The sequence below is a fragment of the Moschus berezovskii genome, chromosome 21, assembly GCF_049115385.1.
Source record: "Moschus berezovskii isolate FMDL1 chromosome 21, NW_MosBer_1.0, whole genome shotgun sequence".
NCBI classification, from domain to species: Eukaryota; Metazoa; Chordata; class Mammalia; order Artiodactyla; family Moschidae; genus Moschus; species Moschus berezovskii.
In genome coordinates, this window is record NC_142480.1 from 45,659,529 (window position 1) to 45,680,603 (window position 21,075).

General features: G+C 39.4%; 1 protein-coding gene across 5 annotated transcripts in view; it reads left to right on the plus strand.

The window, feature by feature from the left end:
* LOC129550338 (ADAMTS-like protein 3) overlaps window positions 1–21,075 on the plus strand; it is a 408,047-nt gene that overhangs the window by 214,799 nt on the left and 172,173 nt on the right. For all 5 annotated transcript variants that reach the window (XM_055417913.2, XM_088829596.1, XM_088829595.1 and 2 more), the window contains one exon: window positions 6,544–6,701. In XM_055417913.2, coding sequence (XP_055273888.2) covers window positions 6,544–6,701 — 158 coding nt within the window. The remainder of the gene's footprint in view (window positions 1–6,543; window positions 6,702–21,075) is intronic.

Sequence of the window (21,075 nt, forward strand, 5' to 3'; positions counted from 1 at the left end):
TCTGTTCCTCAGCTGCTTCATCTGTAAAATGGAGATCATCATAATTACTCCATTGTCTGGTGGAGGATTAAACAAAACACAAAGTGTTTTCACTATTACCTCAGTTCAGTTCAGTTGCTCAGTCATGTCCAACTCTTTGCAACCCCGTGGACCACAGCACGCCAGGCCTCCCTGTCCATCACCAAATCCCAGAGTTGACCCAGACTCATATCCATTGAGTCAGTGATGCTGTCCAACCATCTCATCCTCTGTTGTCCCCTTCTCCTCCTGCCCTCAGTCTTTCCCAGCATCAGGGTCTTTTCAAATGAGTCAGCTCTTTGCATCAGGTGGCCAAAGTACTGGAGTTTCAGCTTCTACATCAGTCCTTCCAATGAATATTCAGGACTGATTTCCTTTAGGATGGACTGGTTGGATCTCCTTGCAGTCCAAGGGACTCTCAAGAGTCTTCTCCAGCACCACAGTTCAAAAGCATCAATTCTTCGGCGATCAGCTTTCTTTATAGTCCAACTCTCACATCCATGCATGACTACTGGAAAAACCATAACCTTGACTAGATGCACCTTTGCTGACAAAGTCATGTCTCTGCTTTTTAATATGCTTTCTAGGTTGGTCATAACTTTCCTTCCAAGGAGTAAGCGTCTTTTAATTTCATGGCTGCAGTCACCATCTGTAGTGATTTTGGAGCCCAGAAAAATAAAGTATGACACTGTTTCCCCATCTATTTGCCATGAAGTGATGGGACCAGATGCCATGATCTTAGTTTTCTGAATGTTGAGCTTTAAGCCAACTTTTTCATTCTCTCACTTTCATCAAGAGGCTCTTTAGTTCTTCTTCACTTTCTGCCAAAGGGGTGGTGTCATCCGTGTATTAGGTTATTGATATCTCTCCTGGCAATCTTGATTCCAGCTTGTGCTTCATCCAGCCCAGCTTTTCTCATGATGTACTCTGTGTATAAGTTAAATAAACGGAGTAACAATATACAGCCTTGACTTACTCTTTTTCCTGTTTGGAACCAGTCTGTTGTTCCACGTCCAGTTCTAATGGTTGTTTCCTGACCTGCATATACATTTCTCAAGAGGCAGGTCAGGTGGTTTGGTATTCCCATCTCTTTCAGAATTTTCCACTGTTTATTGTAAACTCAAAAAGCAGAATAAGTAGGCAGTAAACAGGTTTAGTAAAGATGAATACTTTGAGGCAAAATACTCATTTACATACATACCTGTTCTGGCATATTAAATATAACTTTAATACTCAAGACTGGCACTGTCCCAAGAACAGAGTTCAAAATATTCCCATTTCTCCAAAAGTGATAAGATCTCTTGCTTGGAGTATTTCTCCTTCTGAATATTCTCAAAACTGGCTCAGAAGTGTTTCTGAAAGTTACCTTTCTCTGCCAGTGAAGAGAATGAACTGGCCTCATTTACAAAGGAATTAGTTAGCATTTCTTATCATCTTAATATAGATGTGGCTTTATTTTCTTGATTTGTGCAAGTGTTTTCTTAATTTTATTCCAAAGATATAGTCCTGAAATTAAGCTGACTTTGCAGTAATAAATCGTTCTTTTTAAGATCTGTATTAAGTGCCACCCTCCAAAAGGCTACATCATTAAAAACTGAGGACACTCAGTAACATAATGATAGTCTCTTTGCTGTGGAATTTAATTACAGAATATCCATCTTGCATATTTCCTCAAAGTGATTAGAGCCTGAATTTCCAGCCCTTTTGCAAGCTTGGCCTCAGTATTGTATCAAGCACACAGCTCCAGATTTCCCTAAAATTTCAAAAATGGAAATAATAAGAGGGTTACTGCAAAAATTGAAGCAAAACTTCAACACGAAATATGTTGACTGGCAATCAACTGGAGAGGGCAAGATGCCATAAACTGAAAACCTCAATTATTAATTGTAAGATTTGGGTTTTTTTTTTTTTTGGTCTTCTAAATGCTGTCTGATGACCATATACAGTAAGTTCCTTACATACAAATGAGTTCCATCCTAAGAGTGTTTTGTTAAGTCCAACAAAGTTACCCTAGGTACCCAACTAACATAATTGAGTACACTGTACCAGCTACATCACTGCTATTTTATGCTTGCTTCTGGACATCCTGGGCTTGAAATAAAGATGCTGTACTACTGTACGTGCACACAGCACAATCACTTGTAGAGGATGCACACACGTGACAATGTACACCGGACATGTGAACTAACTTATTAATTGAACATGTGACCGCACATTCTGATTTCTGAAAGTTTGCAACTTGAAGGTTTATGTTTAGGGGACTCACTGTATAGAGATGTATAAATATAAGCATCAAAGGAAATGAGTGCTGAGTAAAGTGTGCATACACTATAAAATACAACTCAAAGCATAAGTTTGATGTATTTATAACCAAGGCAGCCACGCTAAATGCTCATCACATGCTAATCTAACAATACTTTGTGGCCTTCTTAGAATTTGAGACCTCTTGGGATAATTAGCATGACGCTGTCTCTTTCGAAAGAAGCCTGGACTGATACTTCTCAGGGCAGGCCTTTCAGCTAGAAGCAGTTAGGACCATTCATCATCTTTCTAGTCATTTCTTTTAAAAATAACTAATATGGATCAAAATATGTAAAGGTACTATTGTAGACTTTAGTTGTGAAGATTTGGGGATAAAAGAGCGTCTTGGTTTCTGATCCTCTTTTTTTTTTTTTCCTGGTATGTAATTTTATTTATTCTTGCGACAACACTAACTCCATTCTTCAGATTAAGCAGCAGAGGATAAGGGGATTTCCAATATATGTCTTTGTTAAGCCAGCTAACAAATGCCAAAGCTTGTTTGTATCTTTCTTTAAAATTTCATGTAAGCAATATCATAGGATATTTCTCTTTCATCTATTTGACTATGCATAGCATCTCTTCCTTGACTATTCTCTGCAACCCCAGTCATTTAAACCTGAAGAGGAGAAAGAAGGCAGCAGCAGCAGCAGGAAAAGAGGCTGTTATCTCTGCCTTTCGCAGTGTGGGAGCGTTTATACATTCCCTGGGGCCTTTACCTAGCACTAGCTGTCCTACTATAGGAACACAGAGGGTCCTTGAGAGCTCTGAGGATTGAAGGGCTGTGAGTGCAGTTCTCATGAGCTGTGGATTGCACATCACAATGTAAACCTGCAGCACATACACCAGTTGTGGGACCTTAATTTGAAAAAATAGCACTGAAACATGTACAGTACCATATGTAGAATGGATGACGAATGTGGGTTTGATACATGAAGCAAGGCACCCAGGGCACTCTGGGACAGCCTGGAGGGATGGGGTGGGGAGGAGATGGCGGGCTGATTCAGGATGGGGGACACGTATTTACCTAAGGCTGATTCATGTTGATATATGGCAAAAACCATCACAATATTGTAATTATCCTCCAATTTAAATAAATAATAATTTTAAAATAACAGCTTAAAAAACATATCCATAAATCAACACATTGTCTGAATTGTTGATTTTCAAAAACCCCTTTTCTGCCAATTACTTTTAAGAGGCATAGGCACTAAGGAGAAGCAAGTTTACCCCTGTAAAAATTATGACTCCTGAAGAACAACACTGGCCTCTGCTTCACTGTGAATTCATCACAGTGGCTTTGTTAATCCAAAGTGTCAGCAGTGTTGGGATCCACAAACCGTCAAAAGGTGGCTTCATCAGAGCACTTCCCTTAGCTTTATTGACCACCCATTTCTAAATCAAGTCACGCAGTTGAGGTCAGGGCACCTGCTTTTGACCTCCTGTGTATGCAGCCAGGGTTTGTGACCCAGAGAGTGGGAAACCTTTAGAAATAATTGGAATAAAGGTATTTTATGAGAAGTGGAGGAAAGGAGTAGTTTGGGTAATTCATATGCACTTGAAAACTGGTTTTGCACCTTGTATTCTCATATCTTCATCACTAAAGATCTTGGACACCATTGAAGTTAATAGAATGGACTCAGAATCAAAAACCAAAACATCAGGTACTTCCCTGGTGGTCTTGTGGCTAAGACTCAGCATGACCAATGCAGGAACCATGGGTTCAGTCCCTGGTTGGGGAACTAAGGTCCCATATGCTGTATGACACTGCCTAAAAATAAATGAAAACAAAAGAACAACCAAATGTCATGAAAAAAAAATTAAAGGAGGCAGAAAATGCAGTAGATACTTGCATGCATGTGTGCTAAGTCACTTCAGTCATGTCCAACTCTGTGACCCTATGCTCCTCTGTCCATTGGATTCTCCCAAGAAGAATACTGGAGTGGGTTGCTGTGCTCTCCTCTAGGGGATCTTCCCGACCCAAGGATCAGATCGAACTCAAGTCTCTTTTATCTCCTGCATTGGCAGGTGGTTTCTTTACCACTAGCACCACGTGGGAAGCCCAAATAGATAATTAAATAAACATTAAAAATAATGAAAACCAAATGAACAAAAATGGTTCAAAAGATAGATGTCATGTTGGTCTTCCCTTCCCCATAGATCACCTTTCCAGATTCTGACCCCCCCCCACCCCCCCACCCCCACCCCCACCGCCATAACTCTGCAACCAGATGGAGCTTGGCAAGCTGTGATGCAGAAGGTCAGCTCAGTGGTAAAACAATCACTGCCCCAACACAGCCGCCGAATCCGTTGGACGCTACTTGAATTTAATCAAGTCACTTCAGGCTCAATCTCCATCTAGAAGCTTGCTGTTTTGTATGCCTTCTTCTTGGCAGTGATGGATTTTGCCCAACTTCATTTCATGTTTTGATGTTGCCTGAATGCTCATGATTTTTTCCTCCTTTAATTTCAAGATCTAATTCATCCAGTGTAGGGCCCTCTTACCATCTCTGGTTTCCCATCTCGTTTTTACTGACAACTCGCTTTATAGCATTCAGTTTTATATCTTCATTGGAACTAGGAAATGAATTTAATCTCACACTTTCCAAAAATCTACTGCGGTCACGGAGATCAGGGCCAAAGTGGTTGGGTTTTGTGTGCCTGAGAGTAGCCAGAATTATTCTTTGACCGCTAATGGCTCCTGCAGATCAAGGAGCCTGTGTCCAGTCTTTGAATTTTCCCAGAAAAGTTCCCAGCCTGCCTGTCAGAGATAATCAGGGATGTCTCCTAATGCCTGTTACACAGTCTGTCCAGGGCACTTGAATTCCTGCAGCTGCTCCAGTGGCGGAGAGAAATCAGAAAATAAAAACAAAAAAAAAAAAACTGCCAAAGCACAGCAACATGTGGATTACAGCCTTTTAAAACCAGATCATTTTGTTGCTTTTTATTAGCTTGAATGGAGTTGTAGTTCTGTTGTGTCCTTTGTTTGAGATGGTTAAAGAACCACTGAATACCAGTGAGTCAAGTATAGGTTTCAGAGAAGAGGACCTGGGAGATTGTCTGCTCTGACTCCTCATTTTAGAAATAGGCCATAAAAAGCCAAGGCAGTGAGTTAGGAGTAGAGCTGGAGCCAGAAATGCAGGTGAATCAGCTCCACTGAGTATGGGAACATTTATAAAATGAAAGGGAAAAAAAAAGGAAAAGGAAAGAAAGAAATCATTTAAATAAAGTAGGAGTGTTATTTTGGTTAAACCATTAGCAGTGTTCTTTTAGAGATCGGAAAGAACTAGTGTTCATTTAAAAGCCAATATGAGGGACGTCCAATATGGGGGACGTCCTTGTTTATCCAGTGGTTGAGATTCTGTATTTCCACTGCAGCGAGCACAGGTTCTGTCCCTGGTCATGGAACTAAGATCTCGCATGCCTTGTGACACGGGCAAAAAATAAATTTTGAAAAAAAGCCACTGTGACTAAAGAGGTGACACATGAGAGAGATCTTTGTGGTGATATCATAGTTCTGTGTTTTGGTTGTGGTGATGTGTGACAAAATAGCACAGGACTATAGGCACACATTGTGTCTATTTCCTAGTTTTTATATTGTATTATTGTTGGATAAGATGTAACCATTCCATTGGGTTAAACTGAATGAAAGGTATACAGGACCTCTTCACTACTTTTGCAACTTCCTGTGAATCTATAATTATTTCAAAATAAAAAATAATCTTAAAACAAATTCAAATTTTATTGTAGTTTAGTGAAGTCTAGGCCTATGATCTGAAGGGGTGAGAAAATTAGTACATACCTTTAAGTAATAACTAAATCATGAAAAATATAGAGAGAAGTTTTCTTCTTGCCCTTATGACTCCAAAGAGTTGAGTAGACCTTAGTGGAGCTAGCAGTCTTGTTTGCTTCTTTTTATAGACAACTAAAAAGATCCCCTGCAGGAGGGCATGGCAACCCACTTCAGCATTCTTGCCTGGAGAATCCCATGGACACAGGAGCCTGGTGGGCTACAGTCCATAGAGCCGCACAGAGTCGGAAACTACTGAAGCAACAACATGCACGCACAAAAAGCTTATATATTTATTTCACCAATTTGAATCAGTGTAAACTGAGTGGATGTACTGATGTTGTGTTGATATCAGATGCAATTATATGTATTAAAATATCTTTTGAAATGAAATGCTTTTAAGATACTTTCACTAAAATTTTATTTTTAAATTTTAGTTATTGAATCAAAAACACTTCAAGGAAGCAAAGGAGAGCACAGCTTTAACAGCCCTGGAGTTTTTGTTGTAGAAAACACAACAGTGGAATTTCAGAAGGGCTCAGAGAGGCAAACCTTTAAGATTCCAGGACCTCTGATGGCTGATTTCATCTTCAAGGTAGGACAAGTCTCTTCATAAAATGTCATGCATCAGGGGCCCAGCATATCTGAATTTGAAAAAGAACAAGTTTGTTTGGTTGGCAGCCAATGACTGTTATTATACAGGGCATGTGTCATTAATATTTTCACCTTGACAGCCAGTTCTTAAAAATCGTTCAACTCTCTCAAGGTTCTGTTCCTCAACCCCAATAATTAAGAAACAAACTTCACTCTAATAGGGGAATGATTGTTTTGAATTTGTAGTCTCTGGTTGCTGTGTTCAGTTTTAAACCTCTCGATAGAGTTCAGTGAGAATGGTCTGTGGTTGAATGCTCCATGTCTTAAACCACGACTTCCCTGTTGCTCTCCTTGCAAAGCAGAGCAGAGAAGACAGAGGCCCCTCCCTTACCTTCCTTTCCTGTTTCGTCAATAGTGTCTCATCATGAGCCTTGTCTGGATATCTGTCACGAGGTCTCCCACAAGAACTCTTCTTTCCTGTGACCAGGGCTCTGTGTCCCCTCTCTTGGGTAAATTGGGGGCATCTTCTTTCACTCAGAGGACATGAAATGCAGTGGCCAATGATTTCCAAGGTGACACAATCTGAAATTCTTCTGATACAACCGAAAATACCCACTGCTGCTACTGCTAAGTCACGTCAGTTGTGTCCGACTCTGTGCGACCCCATAGATGGCAGCCTACAAGGTTCTGCCATCCCCAGGATTCTCCAGGCAAGAACACTGCAGTGGGTTGCCATTTCCTTCTCCAATGCATGAAAGTGAAAAGTGAAAGTGAAGTCGCTCAGTCCTGTCTGAGTCAGCGACCCCATGGACTGTAGCCCACCAGGCTCCTCTGTCCATGGGATTTTCCAGGCAAGAGTACTGGAGTGAGTTGCCATTGCCTTCTCTGGAAAATACCTAAGGCATGCAGAAAGGGGTGTTTCAGTGGATGGTTTTGTCCTATCTATCCCTTTTGGGAAACTCATTCAAAATGGAAAGGGAAGAAAGACAAGGGCTCCAATTGCCAGGAATATATTTACCAGTGAGAAGACCTAGTGCCTTCTAAAGAACTGTTCTATGTTAACTTGTCAAAGTTTCGTCAAAGCATTGGTTGTGCCAGCAGAGAAAGACATTTGGAGTTGGAGGAGAGTTGCAAACTGCTGTCCTGTTTGCAAAGTCAGCCTCCAGTGTGACCAGCCAAGTGTCAGTCTGGGTGGAGTTGTTGTTTTGAAACTTTGGGTTTTAAATTGTCAACCTTTTTTAAAAAACAAGAGATTTTAACAGTAAAATACCAGTGTTTTTTTTTTCCCTGCTTGCTTCACTTTAAAAATGGGAAGGTCTGACCACCAGCTTGGGTTCCACCATGGTGATAATTGGCTGCAGCTGTGTAGCAGCTGCCTTCTCCACAGGGCACACGTCCTCACTTGCCATGGTCCACACCGGGCCCTCGTGTGATCCTGAAGCTGAAGGTATAGACATTTATAGACGTTCAAGTTGCCACTCCTGGACATCACTTGCCATTCCTAGACTTTGAAGTGACTTTTGTGTCAGACCCTTGAAGCATCAACCCAACGCTGTTCCTTGACAGCAGCGTTGGGAAAGTCTTCTGGGGAAGCCCTAACTGTCATCTCTCTTGCCTTCTATTCTTTCTCACCCATTGTTGTACATAAATTCTGGGCTTGGGTTGCTTCTCTTTAGGTTTTCCCATTTGATGCTAAAGTAGTAAAACCCACACACACAAACACAAACATACCCTCTTAAAAGATTCTCTTTTCATTCCTACTCAGAAGATCTGAATTCCTCTCAAGTCAATTTAGAGGCCTCTGACCAAGTAGGAAACATTAGTACAGTGACGAGATGAGGAAAATAGCCACAAGGTTATTAACATTTTACAGTACTGTTTGGTGAAGGTGTTAACATGGAAAATGTGTTGTTTATTAACTTCATGCATAAACACACATACACACATTAACTATTTACTTTGAGTGTGTCTGTATACACACACATGTACATATATGAATATGTGTTTGTCTGTGTGTATATACATTTTTTTAAGATTTGAGAGGATATATTCCAAACTGAAAACACTGAGAAAATAGTGGCTATTTTAGAGGGTATCAGTGCTTTGGGAGAGTGATCTTAGTTTTACTTGTAATATTCTAAAATTTAATTCTTAGAAATGCAGTCATATATGTGTAGTTAAAATTGGGCTTCCCCTGGTCGCCTCAGTGGTTAAAAAAAAAAAGAAATCCACCTGCAATGCAGGAGACGTGGGTTCGATCCCTGGGTTGGGAAGATCCCCTGGAGAAGGAAATGGCAACCCTTTCCAGTTTTCTTGCCTGGGAAATGCCATGGACAGAGGGGCCTGGAGAGCATGGGATCACAAAAAAGTCAGATACAACTTAGCAACTGAAAAACAACACTCAAAAATTACTTTACACCTTTATGTCCAAATTATATATTCACCTCTTAATAGAATGCATTTCAGCTGCATGTTGCCACTGTATGAATTTGTACTCAGTCTTCTACTTTCCTGTTTCTTGAGTTCTAGTTTTCTCAGATTTAATAAACAATTCTGGGTTTTAACTTCAATTTCTGCAAAGCTTTTGATCTCTCTTGACTAGAGAGGTTTTTTTAAAAAAAATATATTATTTATCAAAGAGGGTGTTACACACAACTGTCTGACTCATGCATAAATAAAGCCTCATTTTCATGCCCAAACCATTTTCTTTCATGAATGCGGTGTACTTGGTGGAAGAGAATTTGGCAAATCAGAGATGCTGTGATGAAGCAAGAATAATTCTGATGGTTTTCCCTGACTTACAAGCTTGTCCAAATTCTGTGGGTTTCTAGGAAATATCCTTTTCCATGGGATACTTTTTTTTTTTTTTTTGGTCAGAGCACTGTAGTACTACCCAGCCTGTGTTGTTACTAAGATTGGAAACTCTGTTTCCCTCTCCTTGGCCTATGAGGCAATCAAGTGATGGTGCTCCTTCGAGTGGGAGGTTAAGAATGTCTGTGAGGTCCCTGTTGTTGGTCAACCTTGTATTTCACTGTATCTCTTTCCATTCCAATCAACTAAGAACAGCTGATCTTTAAAAAAAAAAAGAAAAATAGGAAGAACTGGCTTCAACCTGAGAGAGAATGTGAAGACCAGCTCTACCCCACAGTTCAGTTCAGTTCAGTTCAGATCAGTTGCTCAGTCACGCCTGAATCTTTGCGACCCCATGGACTGCAGCACGCCAAGCTTCCCTGTCCATCACCATCTCCCAGAGTCTGCTCAAACTCCTGTCCATCAAGTCGATGATACCATCCAACCACCTCAACTTCTGTCATCCCCTTCTCCTCCTGCCTTCAGTCTTTTCCAGCATCAGGATCTTTTCCAATGAGTCCGTTGTTTGCATCAGTGGCCAAAGTATTGGATTTTCAGCTTCAGCGTCAGTCCTTCCAGTGAATGTTCAGTACTGATTTGGTTTGATCTTGCAGTCTAAGGGGCTCTCAAGAGTCTTCTCCAACACCACAGTTCAAAAGCATCAATTCTTGCGCACTCAGCTTTCTTCATGGTCCAACTCTCACATCCATACATGCCTAATGGATAAATCATGGATACATGGACCTTTCTCGGCAAAGTAATGTCTCTGCTTTTTATATGCTGTCTAGGTTGGTCATAGCTTTTCTTCCAAGGAGCAAGCATCTTTTAATTTCATGGCTGCAGTTACTATCTGCAGTGATTTTGGAACCCAAGAAAATAAAGTTTGTCACTGTTTCCACTGTTTCTCCATCTGTTTGCCATGAAGTGATGGCACCGGATGCCATGATCTTAGTTTTTTGAAAGCTGAGTTTTAAGTCAACTTTTTCACTCTTCTCTTTCACTTTCATCAAGAGGCTCTTCAGTTCCTCTTCACTTTCTGCTATAAGGGTGATGTCATCTGCATATCTGAGGTTATTGATATTTCTCCCAGCAATCTTGATTCCAGCTTGTGCTTCACCCAGCCCAGCATTTCGCATGATGTACTCTGCATGTAAGTTGAATAAACAGGGTGACAATATACAGCCTTGATGTACCCCTTTCCCAATTTGGAACCACTCTGTTGTTCCATGTCCAGTTCTAACTGTTGCTTCTTGACCTGCGTGCAGATTTCTCAGGAAGCAGGTCAGGTGGTCTGGTATTCCCATCTCTTTCAGAATTTTCCACAGTTTCTTGTGATCCACACAGTCAAAGACTGGTATAGTCAATAAAGCAGATGTTTTCTGGAACTCTGTTGCTTTTTTCCTATGATCCAACGGATGTTGGCAATTTGATCTCTGATTCCTCTGCCTTTTCTAATCCAGCTTGAACATCTGGAAGTTCTTGGTTCATGTACTGTTGAAGCCTAGCTTGGAGAATTTTGAGCATTACTTTGCTAGCATGTGAGATGAGTACAATTGTGTGGTAGTTTGAACATTCTTTGGCATTGCTTTTCTTTGGGATTGGGATGAAAACTGACCTTTTCCAGTCCTGTGGCCACTGCTGAGTTTTCCACATTTGCTGGCATATTGAGTGTAGCACTTTCATTGCATCATCTTTCTGGATTTGAGAGAGCTCAACTTGAATTCCATCACCTCCATCAGCTCTTCCCTACGGAGTGCTGTTAATAATTTCACTCAGTCCTGGGTACACTGAAATACAAAGGCACCCTTTGCATACAGTTCCTAGATTAGACCTCATTTCATGGACATCTCTGCTATCTCCAGGAGATAGTGAAGGACAAGGAAGCCTGTTGTGCTGCTTCCATGGGATCACAAAGTGTCGGACGCACCTTAGCAACTGAACAACAGCAACAGCAACATGGAGTTTTAATAAATGGAAAGTTGAAAACAACTATATTCTAATGTGATGAGTAAAATTGAAGGCATCCATGGGATGCTGGATTCTTTCATGGCTATTGTGCTGATTCTGAAATCTGGCAACTCACTGCACCAATGAGATGGAAATTTTTTTCTACATTTTCAGAAGCTGTATTTTCATGATTGGACCTTTCTTGAAAAAGTGCGCTTTTTCTTCTTCCCAGTGGATTTCTCACTAAGCATCCTTATTTCCCTGAATGATCTATTTCTAGAGGATGACTCTTGTCATTCTGTTACTGAGTCACAGTATTTTACATGTGAGCCCCTGAGATATTCTTATTTTGCTTCTGCAGTATGTACATGTGCCACCATGTAGCAGTAGAGTCTCGAGTCTGTAGTTGATGCTGTGTGCTTTGTTGGTTGGATCCTGAGGCGCTATCCTTTCAGTAAGAATTTACTGAGTATCTGTAAGTAGATGTTTGTGAATATCTGCTTACAGTATATGTGTATGAGAATAATCTAGTAAAATAAACATAAGTGGCTTTGAGAAAGGTATCTGTTTCCATGGTTAACTATTTTAATAAAGATTGCTGGTGGCTTTTCCCCTGTTTAAAACGTATGTCCCTCTTCAAGGAAAAAAAAAAGTTTTCCTCATAGTCTAAATCTTCCTTTTTATGTTAGCTGTCTCTCTTCTTTCTTCTATTTGGATATTTTGTATTCCTGTAGAAAAATATTTTCTCATTCTTTTTTTTTAATTTTTTTTTATTGTCACAAAATCAGAAATGTTTTTATTTCACCATGTTTCACTGTGCAGCTCAGTGGTGCTAAGTACATTCATGTTGGTTTTCAGCTGGGCAAGCCTCTGTCTGTGGTTTCCTCCAACCACAACTCTGGAGACTGTGTATGTTTTCTACCTACAAAGTCTCTCTTTTCTTTCTGGGGAGCTATGGTAGCACATCTAACTTACCCAGGGATGAGAGGGTTTGAAACTATCTGTTTTCCTCTCTCTCAAAGAGAAGATTTTAGCCTTGTACTGTGGTGCAGATGGTGGCTAAATCCGCATGTCCACAGGTGTTTCAAAACACAGCAGAACAGTTTTCAGAGTCAGTGCATGCACTCACTTCCTGAACCTACAGTAACAAAGCACAGTAAACTGGATGGCTTAAACAATAGATGTTTATTGACCTCACGGTTTCGGAGGCCAGAAGTCCAAAATGAAGATGTGGGCAGGACTGGTTCCTTGAACGGTATATGAAAGAGAATTTGTTCATGCCTCTCTCCTCGCTTCTTGAATCCTCAGCGTTTCTACCTTTTCTTTACCCCACTTTCCTTCTGTGCATGTCCACATCTGTGCCCACATGTCTCACTTTATATGAGTGAGACAGGCTGGGACCTGGAACCTTTCGCTGAAGTGATTGCACCTGGACACACCTCTCATGTGACAAAATATAAATAAATTATATGGGGCTAAAATAACTATGTGCATGCACAGTTGGGGCAGATTCTGGACAAAAGATCCAAAGAGATCGAAAAGCCCAACTGCCACTTTTGAAGAGCCTGGAGCAAAACTGGGTGTCCAGAGCAAAACTGGGTGTCGGGAACAAAGGCAGAGTACTGAGCATGCCCCGTGCACATGTCACTACCTAAGGGGTGGACAAACCACCTAAGTCACCCCTCCAGTTTGACCCCCTGGACACACCCCTGCCCTCACCCCATTTAAGGATTGCTTCTTGCCCCCTCAGGGAGCAGGGGAATCTGTTGTTTGTTCTCTCTCCCAGCACTGCAGAAGGAGCTGTAATAAAGTCTCACTTAAATTTTTTATCTGACCTCTGATCAATTTCTATTGATCAAGGAGGCCAAGAACCCTGGTCGGTAACATAAGGACACCAGTCACACTGGGTTGGGCCCATCCTAATAACCTCATCTTAGCTTTACTAGACCTGCAAAAACCCTATTTCCAAAAAAGATCATTTCTGAGGTTCTATGAGTTTGAACTTCAACATAACTTTTTGTGGGGGGATACAGTTCAGTGTCTAACAGAAAATAAAATTTGCCTATCTCATCATTCCTCTCAGTCAGAATTCCATCTCATTTTAAGCGTGTGCCGTGAATCACAGAGGTAGAAACGTTTGCAATTTATTATTTTCTCGAAAAGTGTCCAATTCATGTAATTTTTCCAATTTAACTTTTGAAATGTAATCATAGTCTTCCTTTATCACTAAAACAAAACAAAACAGCAACAATAAAAAACTCACCTGTACCCATGTCTCTTTCATTCCTAAACGTGTTCTCTGGTTCTTTTGTCTAATTTTTGTTTGTTCAAACCATCCAAAGGCTTGTCTCTGAGGAATCTAAGAACTAGATTTTAGTCTTGTTAGATCTCAGAGTTTATAAAGAATTCTATTCATGTAAATTTTAGTTTTTGTTTCTTTTCTCTTTACATGGGTTTTATCTTGGTATTGTATTTTTAATTTCTAGAGTTAAATTCTTAATTCATTTTCAACTTTTGTTCTCCATTAAATGTATTTACAGCTACCAGTCCCCATACAAAAGTTCTTAATTTTGTTGTGCTATAGGTTGTTAATTTTAAACTTTATGTGTAAGCTATTTGTATCCTGGCTAGAAAATCCTTGCTTTATTCTGGATCATAAAAATATTCTTGTATATTTTTGTCTAGAAACATTACTATTTGACCTTTCACACTGAGAGCTATAATCCAGCTAGAATTGATTCTTGTATATGAAGTAGAATCAGTATCTTTTCCCCCATGACTATCCAGTTGAGCCAAAACCATCAGGTGGAAAAGACAGTCCTTTCCCCATCTATCTTAAATTCCAAATTATATATATGTGCCTCTATTTTTGCACTCTCTTCTGACCTATTCATCTATATGCAGCAATACCATTGTGACTTAATTACTGTAACATTAGAACAAGCCAGTGTCTGGCAGTGTAATTTCTTCAGCTTTGTTCTTGAAGATTATCTTTAATATTCTTGCCTCCTTCCCTTTCCATATCAACTTTGAAATATGCTCCTAAACATTTATTCTGCTAATTTTGATTTGAATTGCTTTGAATCTGTAGGTCAATTTGGAGAAAATTCATTTTCCAATATCGTCTTCTAGTCCATAAATATGGTATATTCATCCCTTTATTTAGTTCTTATGAAATTCTTCTCAATAATGGTTATAATTTTCAGTGTGCATGTTTTGCATATCTTTTATTAATTTCCAAATATTTGATTATTATTTTAATGCTATTGTAAATGTTTTAATTTTTTCCTATTTGTTTTCTGCTGGAGAATGAAAATCTAATTGGTATCTATATACTGACATTATATTCTCACTGCATTCACATGTTAATAGTTTATGAATTCTTTTGGATTATGTACATACACAATTATGACACCCACAAATAATGAGTTTGGTTTCTTCTTTTCCAGTTGCTGTATACTTTAAACAAATGTTCTTGCATTGTTGTTATTGTTCACTCACTAAGTCATGTCCTACTCTTTGAGACACCATGACTGCATGCAGCATGCCAGGCTTCCCTGTCCTTTCCTTCCCTATTTCCTGGAGTTTGCTGAGATTCATGCCCACTGAGTCAGTGATGCTATCTAACCGTCTCATCCTCTGCCATCCTCTTCTCCTCCTGCCCTCAGTCTTTCCCAGCATCAGGTTCTTTTCCAATGAGTTGGCTCTTCGCATCAGATGGCAAGTATTGGAGCTTTCTTGCATTACTTAGGACATTTAGTACAATGTTCAATAGAAGTAGTGATTATGTTTTTTTCTTTCTTTCCTTTTAATATAGTGAACTACATTGATTTGGGGATGTTAAACTGATCTTACCTTCCTGTAATAAACTTTTTTGGTCATTATTTTTTATTAGAATTTATTGTCAGTATTTACTTACAAGTATTTGTTATTTTATTATTAACAAAAAAGGTTACCCTTTTATATATTCCTAGTTATTCTTTTAAATTATTTTTATTTATGATTATTTTTTGGTATTTATGTCCAGGAGAGGTGAGTTTTTTTCCTTGTAATGTCTTTGTCAGATTTTTGTGTTAATTTTATGCTAGCTTTATAAAATACATTGAGAAATACTTCCTCTATTCTGTAATGGTTTGTGCGAGTTTGCTGTTATCTAATTAGTCAGATGTTTGATTTCCTTATGTGTCAGTTTTGTTTCAAGGAACCTGTCTATTTCAACTAGCTTTTTGGAAGTTATTGACATAGTTTTTTTTTATAGTATTGTCTTATTTCTTCCATTATGTAGAGAATCTGTGGTGAGTCTCATTCCTAACATTGCTTATTTGTCACTACTCTTTTTTTTTTCCTTTAATCATTCATGTTGGAGGGCTATCAATTTTATTAAACTTTTCAGAGAAACACTGTTTGGCTTTATAAGCCGCTAATATGTAATTTCATTCTCATTATCATTAATGTCTGCTCTTGTCTTTGTTATTACCATCTCTGTACTTTCTCTGAATCGAATATGCTTTTCTTTTTCTAACTTTTTGAAATGGATGGTTAGATCGGTGATTTTTCATCCAATTTTTCCATAACATGCAATTTTAACTCTATAAATTTCCCTCAAGGCATGCCTTAAATTTCATTCCACAAAGCTTAACATGAAATCTTTTCCTTCATCATTCAGTTAAATTGTATTATAATTTTCATAGTGATATATTGACTTATAGTATATTTACAAGTGTAGTGTCCAAGTATGTCAGAATTTTCAAGAAATCACATCATTTTATACCTTAATTCTACTGTAGTCAGAGAACATTGTATCATTTCAATGTTTTGAAATTTGTGAAAACAATTTGTGGCAAATTTTGGAAGAGTATGATATGTAGTCGTCTGTTGTTGGGCACAGTGTTCTCCATATATCAATTAGGTCATGTTTATTAATGGCTTTATTCAAAATTATAGCCTTACTGAATTTTATCTCCTTATTCTGTTACCACAAGAGATCTGAAAAAACTCCACCACTATGACTGTGGAGGTGTCTGTATTTTTTCTTCTTGTCAACTTGTGAATTGCATATTTTGAAGCTTGGTGGTTAGGTACACTAACTTTTAGAATCATTAGCTCTTGTAGTGACTTGACCTCTTTGTCACTGTGAAACTCTTTCTTGAAGATATCTCTCCCCTGTCTTCCGGCTTCCATTTATTCTGTTGAGACATCAGCTGTCAGACTTATTTTTGTCCCTTAGAAGGTAATGTATCTTGTCTGTTTTCAACCATTTTCTCTTGGTTTTTCATCAATTTGACTATGATGTCATTAGTAACTTTCTTCTGCTTGAGCTTCATGGTGCTTCATGAATCTAAAAATATCTTAACTTCTTAGACTCCTTAGAAGTCTTTTCTGCTTCTGTAACCTCATCCCACGGAGAAGGCAATGGCAAGCCACTCCAGTACTCTTGCTTAGAAAATCCCATGGACGGAGGAGCCTGGTAGGCTGCAGTCCATGGGGTCGCTACGAGTCAGACATGACTGAGCTACTTCACTTTCCCTTTTCACTTTCACACATTGGAGAAGGAAATGGCAACCCACTCCAGTGTTCTTGCCTGGAGAATCCCAGGGACGGGGGAGCCTGTTGGGCTGCCGTCTATGGGGTCACACAGAGTCGGACACGACTGAAGTGACTTAGCAGCAGCAGCAGCGGCAACCTCATCCCATTCCTGTAACTCTCCCTTCTTCCATACACATCTCCTGTCTGGAATTTTTCATTTGATAATTTTACAACTTTTTTACTGTTTTATAAGTAAGTACATCAAACTTTTCTTTTTCAGTCAATTCTTATTTATATTTACTAATAAACTTTACTGATCATTTCATCATTACTGCTTCCTGCATCTCATTACTGTCCCGTGCATTTATATTAGTTCTTTTTCAGTATACCCTTAAGTAGTTTATTTTTCTAGTCTTTGAGTGGTCAAGTTTTTCTCATTTTGTCTCGGAGGAAAACTTTATTTCACTGATTACTGATTGTTAATTTGATCTTAGATTGTTTATAAGTTGACAACTGATCATTGATTGGTAGTGAATAATTTGGTTGTAGAATTCTAGATTAAAAACTATTGTCCCTCATCGTCTTAAAGGTGTTCGTTTTCTTGTGTCCATTATTGCCTATGAGAAATCTGATGCCATTCTGATTCTCGCTCCTTTGAAGGGAATCATCTTTTTTCTGATAACTTTTAGAATTTCTCTTTGTCCTTGTTGTTGCATTTTTTTCTGATGTCTGCTCAGAACTTTATGAATATTTTTAGACTGAGCACTTCTGTCTTTCCCACATTGCACAGCTCATGGGCTCTTAGTTCCCTGACCTGGGATCAAACTTGCACCCCTCTCAGTGGAAGCACAGAGTCTTAACCACTAGACCACCAGGGAAGTCCCTCTGTTCTTTCTCTAACTCCATGTAATACTGGCATTTCTGGTTCTGTTCCCCACAAGCTTAATGTTTGTTTTCCCTCTATTTTTCTCTTTGTGTTGCATTCTGGGACTTTTCCTTAATTCACTCATTTGTTCAATCAGTAGAAAAGAAAAGAAAGAAGAAAGGAGAGGACTTGCTGAAATAAAATAAACCGAAAGTAAACTTATCTCTGTCTGAAACTGCCTTCTCACTTTCAGCAGTGCACCTTCTCTCTGTTAACGAGATGCAGCAAGGCTCATACGCAAACACTGTGGATTTGTGTACGTTTCGAGTTTCTGTAATTGTGCTTTCAGAAGGCTCTGCTAAAAGATGCTTAGGGATGTTGTTATTAAAAATGTAAGATTCCTAATTATGTACCATGTTGTAAGCTAACCCAGATTACATCTCAGTTCCTGTTCTCATAGAAATTAAAATCATATGTATCAGGAAGAAAAAAAATGTTAAACAAACTAAAAACTCTGAAAAAATTGGTACAGACAAACTAATTTTTAAAGAAGGAATCATGGATGTAGAGAACAAACTTAAAGATACCAAGCAGGGAAGAGGAGGTGGGATGAATTGGAAGACTGGGATTGACATATGTACACTACTGGGTATAAAATAGATAACGAATAGGAACTTTGCACTGATCGCTAAGGAAGTCTTTCTTATCTCTCCTTGCTATTCTTTGGAGCTCTGCATTCAGATGCTTATATCTTTCCTTTTCTTCTTTGCTTTTTGCCTCTCTTCTTTTCACAGCTATTTATTTGTAAGGCCTCCTCAGACAGCCATTTTGCTTTTTTGCATTTCTTTTCCATGGGGATGGTCTTGGTCCCTGTCTCCTGTACAATGGCACGAACCTCCATCCATAGTTCATCAGGCACTCTATCTATCAGATCTAGTCCCTTAAATCTATTTCTCACTTCCACTGTATAGTCATAAGGGATTTGATTTAGGTCATATCTGAATGGTCTAGTGGTTTTCCCTACTTTCTTCAATTTAAGTCTGAATTTGGCAATAAGGAGTTCATGATCTGAGCCGGTCAGCTCCCGGTCTTGTTTTTGCTGACTGTATACAGCTTCTCCATCTTTGTCTGCAAAGAATATAATCAATCTGATTTCGGTATTGACCATCTGGTGATGTCCATGTGTAGAGTCTTCTCTTGTGTTGTTGGAAGAGGGTGTTTGCTATGACCAGTGCATTCTCTTGGCAAAACTCTATTAGCCTTTGCCCTGCTTCATTTCGTGCTCCAAGGCCAAATTTGCCTGTTACTCCAGGTGTTTCTTGACTTCCTACTTTTGCATTCCAGTCCCCTATAATGAAAAGGACATCTTTTTTGGGTGTTAGTTCTAAAAGGTCTTGTAGGTCTTCATAGAACCGTTCAACTTCAGCTTCTTCAGCGTTACTGGTTGGGGCATAGGCCTGGATTACTGTAATATTGAATGGTTTGCCTTGGAAACGAACAGAAATCATTCTGTCATTTTTAAGATTGCATCCAAGTACTGCATTTTGGACTCTTTTGTTGACCATGATGGTTACTCCATTTCTTCTAAGGGATTCCTGTCCACAGTAGTAGACATAATGGTCATCTGAGTTAAATTCACTCATCCCAGTCCATTTTAGTTCACTGATTCCTAGAATATCTACGTTCACTCTTGTCATCTCCTGTTTGACCACTTCCAATTTGCCTTGATTCATGGACCTGACATTCCAGGTTCCTATGCAATATTGCTCTTTACAGCATCAGACCTTGCTTCTATCACCAGTCACATCCACAACTTGGTATTGGTTTTGCTTTGGCTCCATCCCTTCATTCTTTCTGGAGTTATTTCTCCACTGATCTCCAGCAGCATACTGGGCACCTACCGACCTGGGGAATTCCTCATTCAGTATCCTATCATTTTGCCTTTTGATACTGTTCATGGGGTTCTCAAGGCAAGTATACTGAAGTGGTTTGCCATTCCCTTCTCCAGTGGACCACATTCTGTCAGACTCCTCAGCTATCAATGCAAAGAAATAGAGGAAAACAACAGAATAGGAAAAACAAGAGATCTCTTCAAGAAAATTTAGAGGTATCAAGGGAATATTTCATGCAAAGATGGGCTCGATAAAGGACAGAAATGGTATGGACCCAACAGAAGCAGAAGCTATTAAGAAGAGGTGGCAAGAATACACAGAAGAACTGTACAAAAAAGATCTTCATGACCAAGAATATCACGATGGCGTGATCACTCATCTGGAGGCAGAGATCTTGGAATGTGAAGTCAAGTGGGCTTTAGAGAGCATCACTATGAACAAAGCTAGTGGAGGTGATGGAATTCAAGTTAGCTATATCAAATCCTGAAAGATGATTCTGTGAAAGTGCTGCACTCAATATGCCAGCAAATTTGGAAAACTCAGCAGTGGCCACAGGACTGGAAAAGGTCAGTCTTCATTCCAATCCCAAAGAAAGGCAATGCCAAAGAATGCTCAACCTACCACACAATTGCAGTCATCTCACACGCTAGTAAAGTCATGCTCAAAAGTCTCCAAGCCAGGCTTCAGCAATATGTGAACTGTAAACTTCCAGATGTTCAAGCAGGTTTTAGAAAAGGCAGAGGAACCAGAGATCAAATTGCCAACATCTGCTTGATCATGGAGAAAGCAAGACAGTTCCAGAAAAACATCTATTTCTGCTTCATTGACTATGCCAAAGCCTTTGACTGTGTGGATCACAATAAACTGTGGAAAATTCTGAAAGAGATGGGAATACCAGACCACCTGACCTGCCTCTTGAGAAACCTGTATTCAGGTCAGGAAGCTACAGTTAGAACTGGACATGGAACAACAGACTGGTTCCAAACAGGGAAAGGAGTCCGTCAAGGTTGTATATTGTCACCCTGCTTATTTAACTTATATGCAGAGTACATCATGAGGAACGCTGGGCTGGAAGAAGCACAAGCTGGAATCAAGATTGCTGGGAGAAATATCAATAACCTCAGATATGCAGATGACACTACCCTTATGGCAGAAAGTGAAGAGAACTCAAAAGCCTCTTGATGAAAGTGAAAGAGGAGAGTGAAAAGGTTGGCTTGAAGCTCAACGTTCAGAAAACAAAGATCATGGCATCTGGTCCCATTACTTCATGGGAAATAGATGGGGAAACAGTGTCA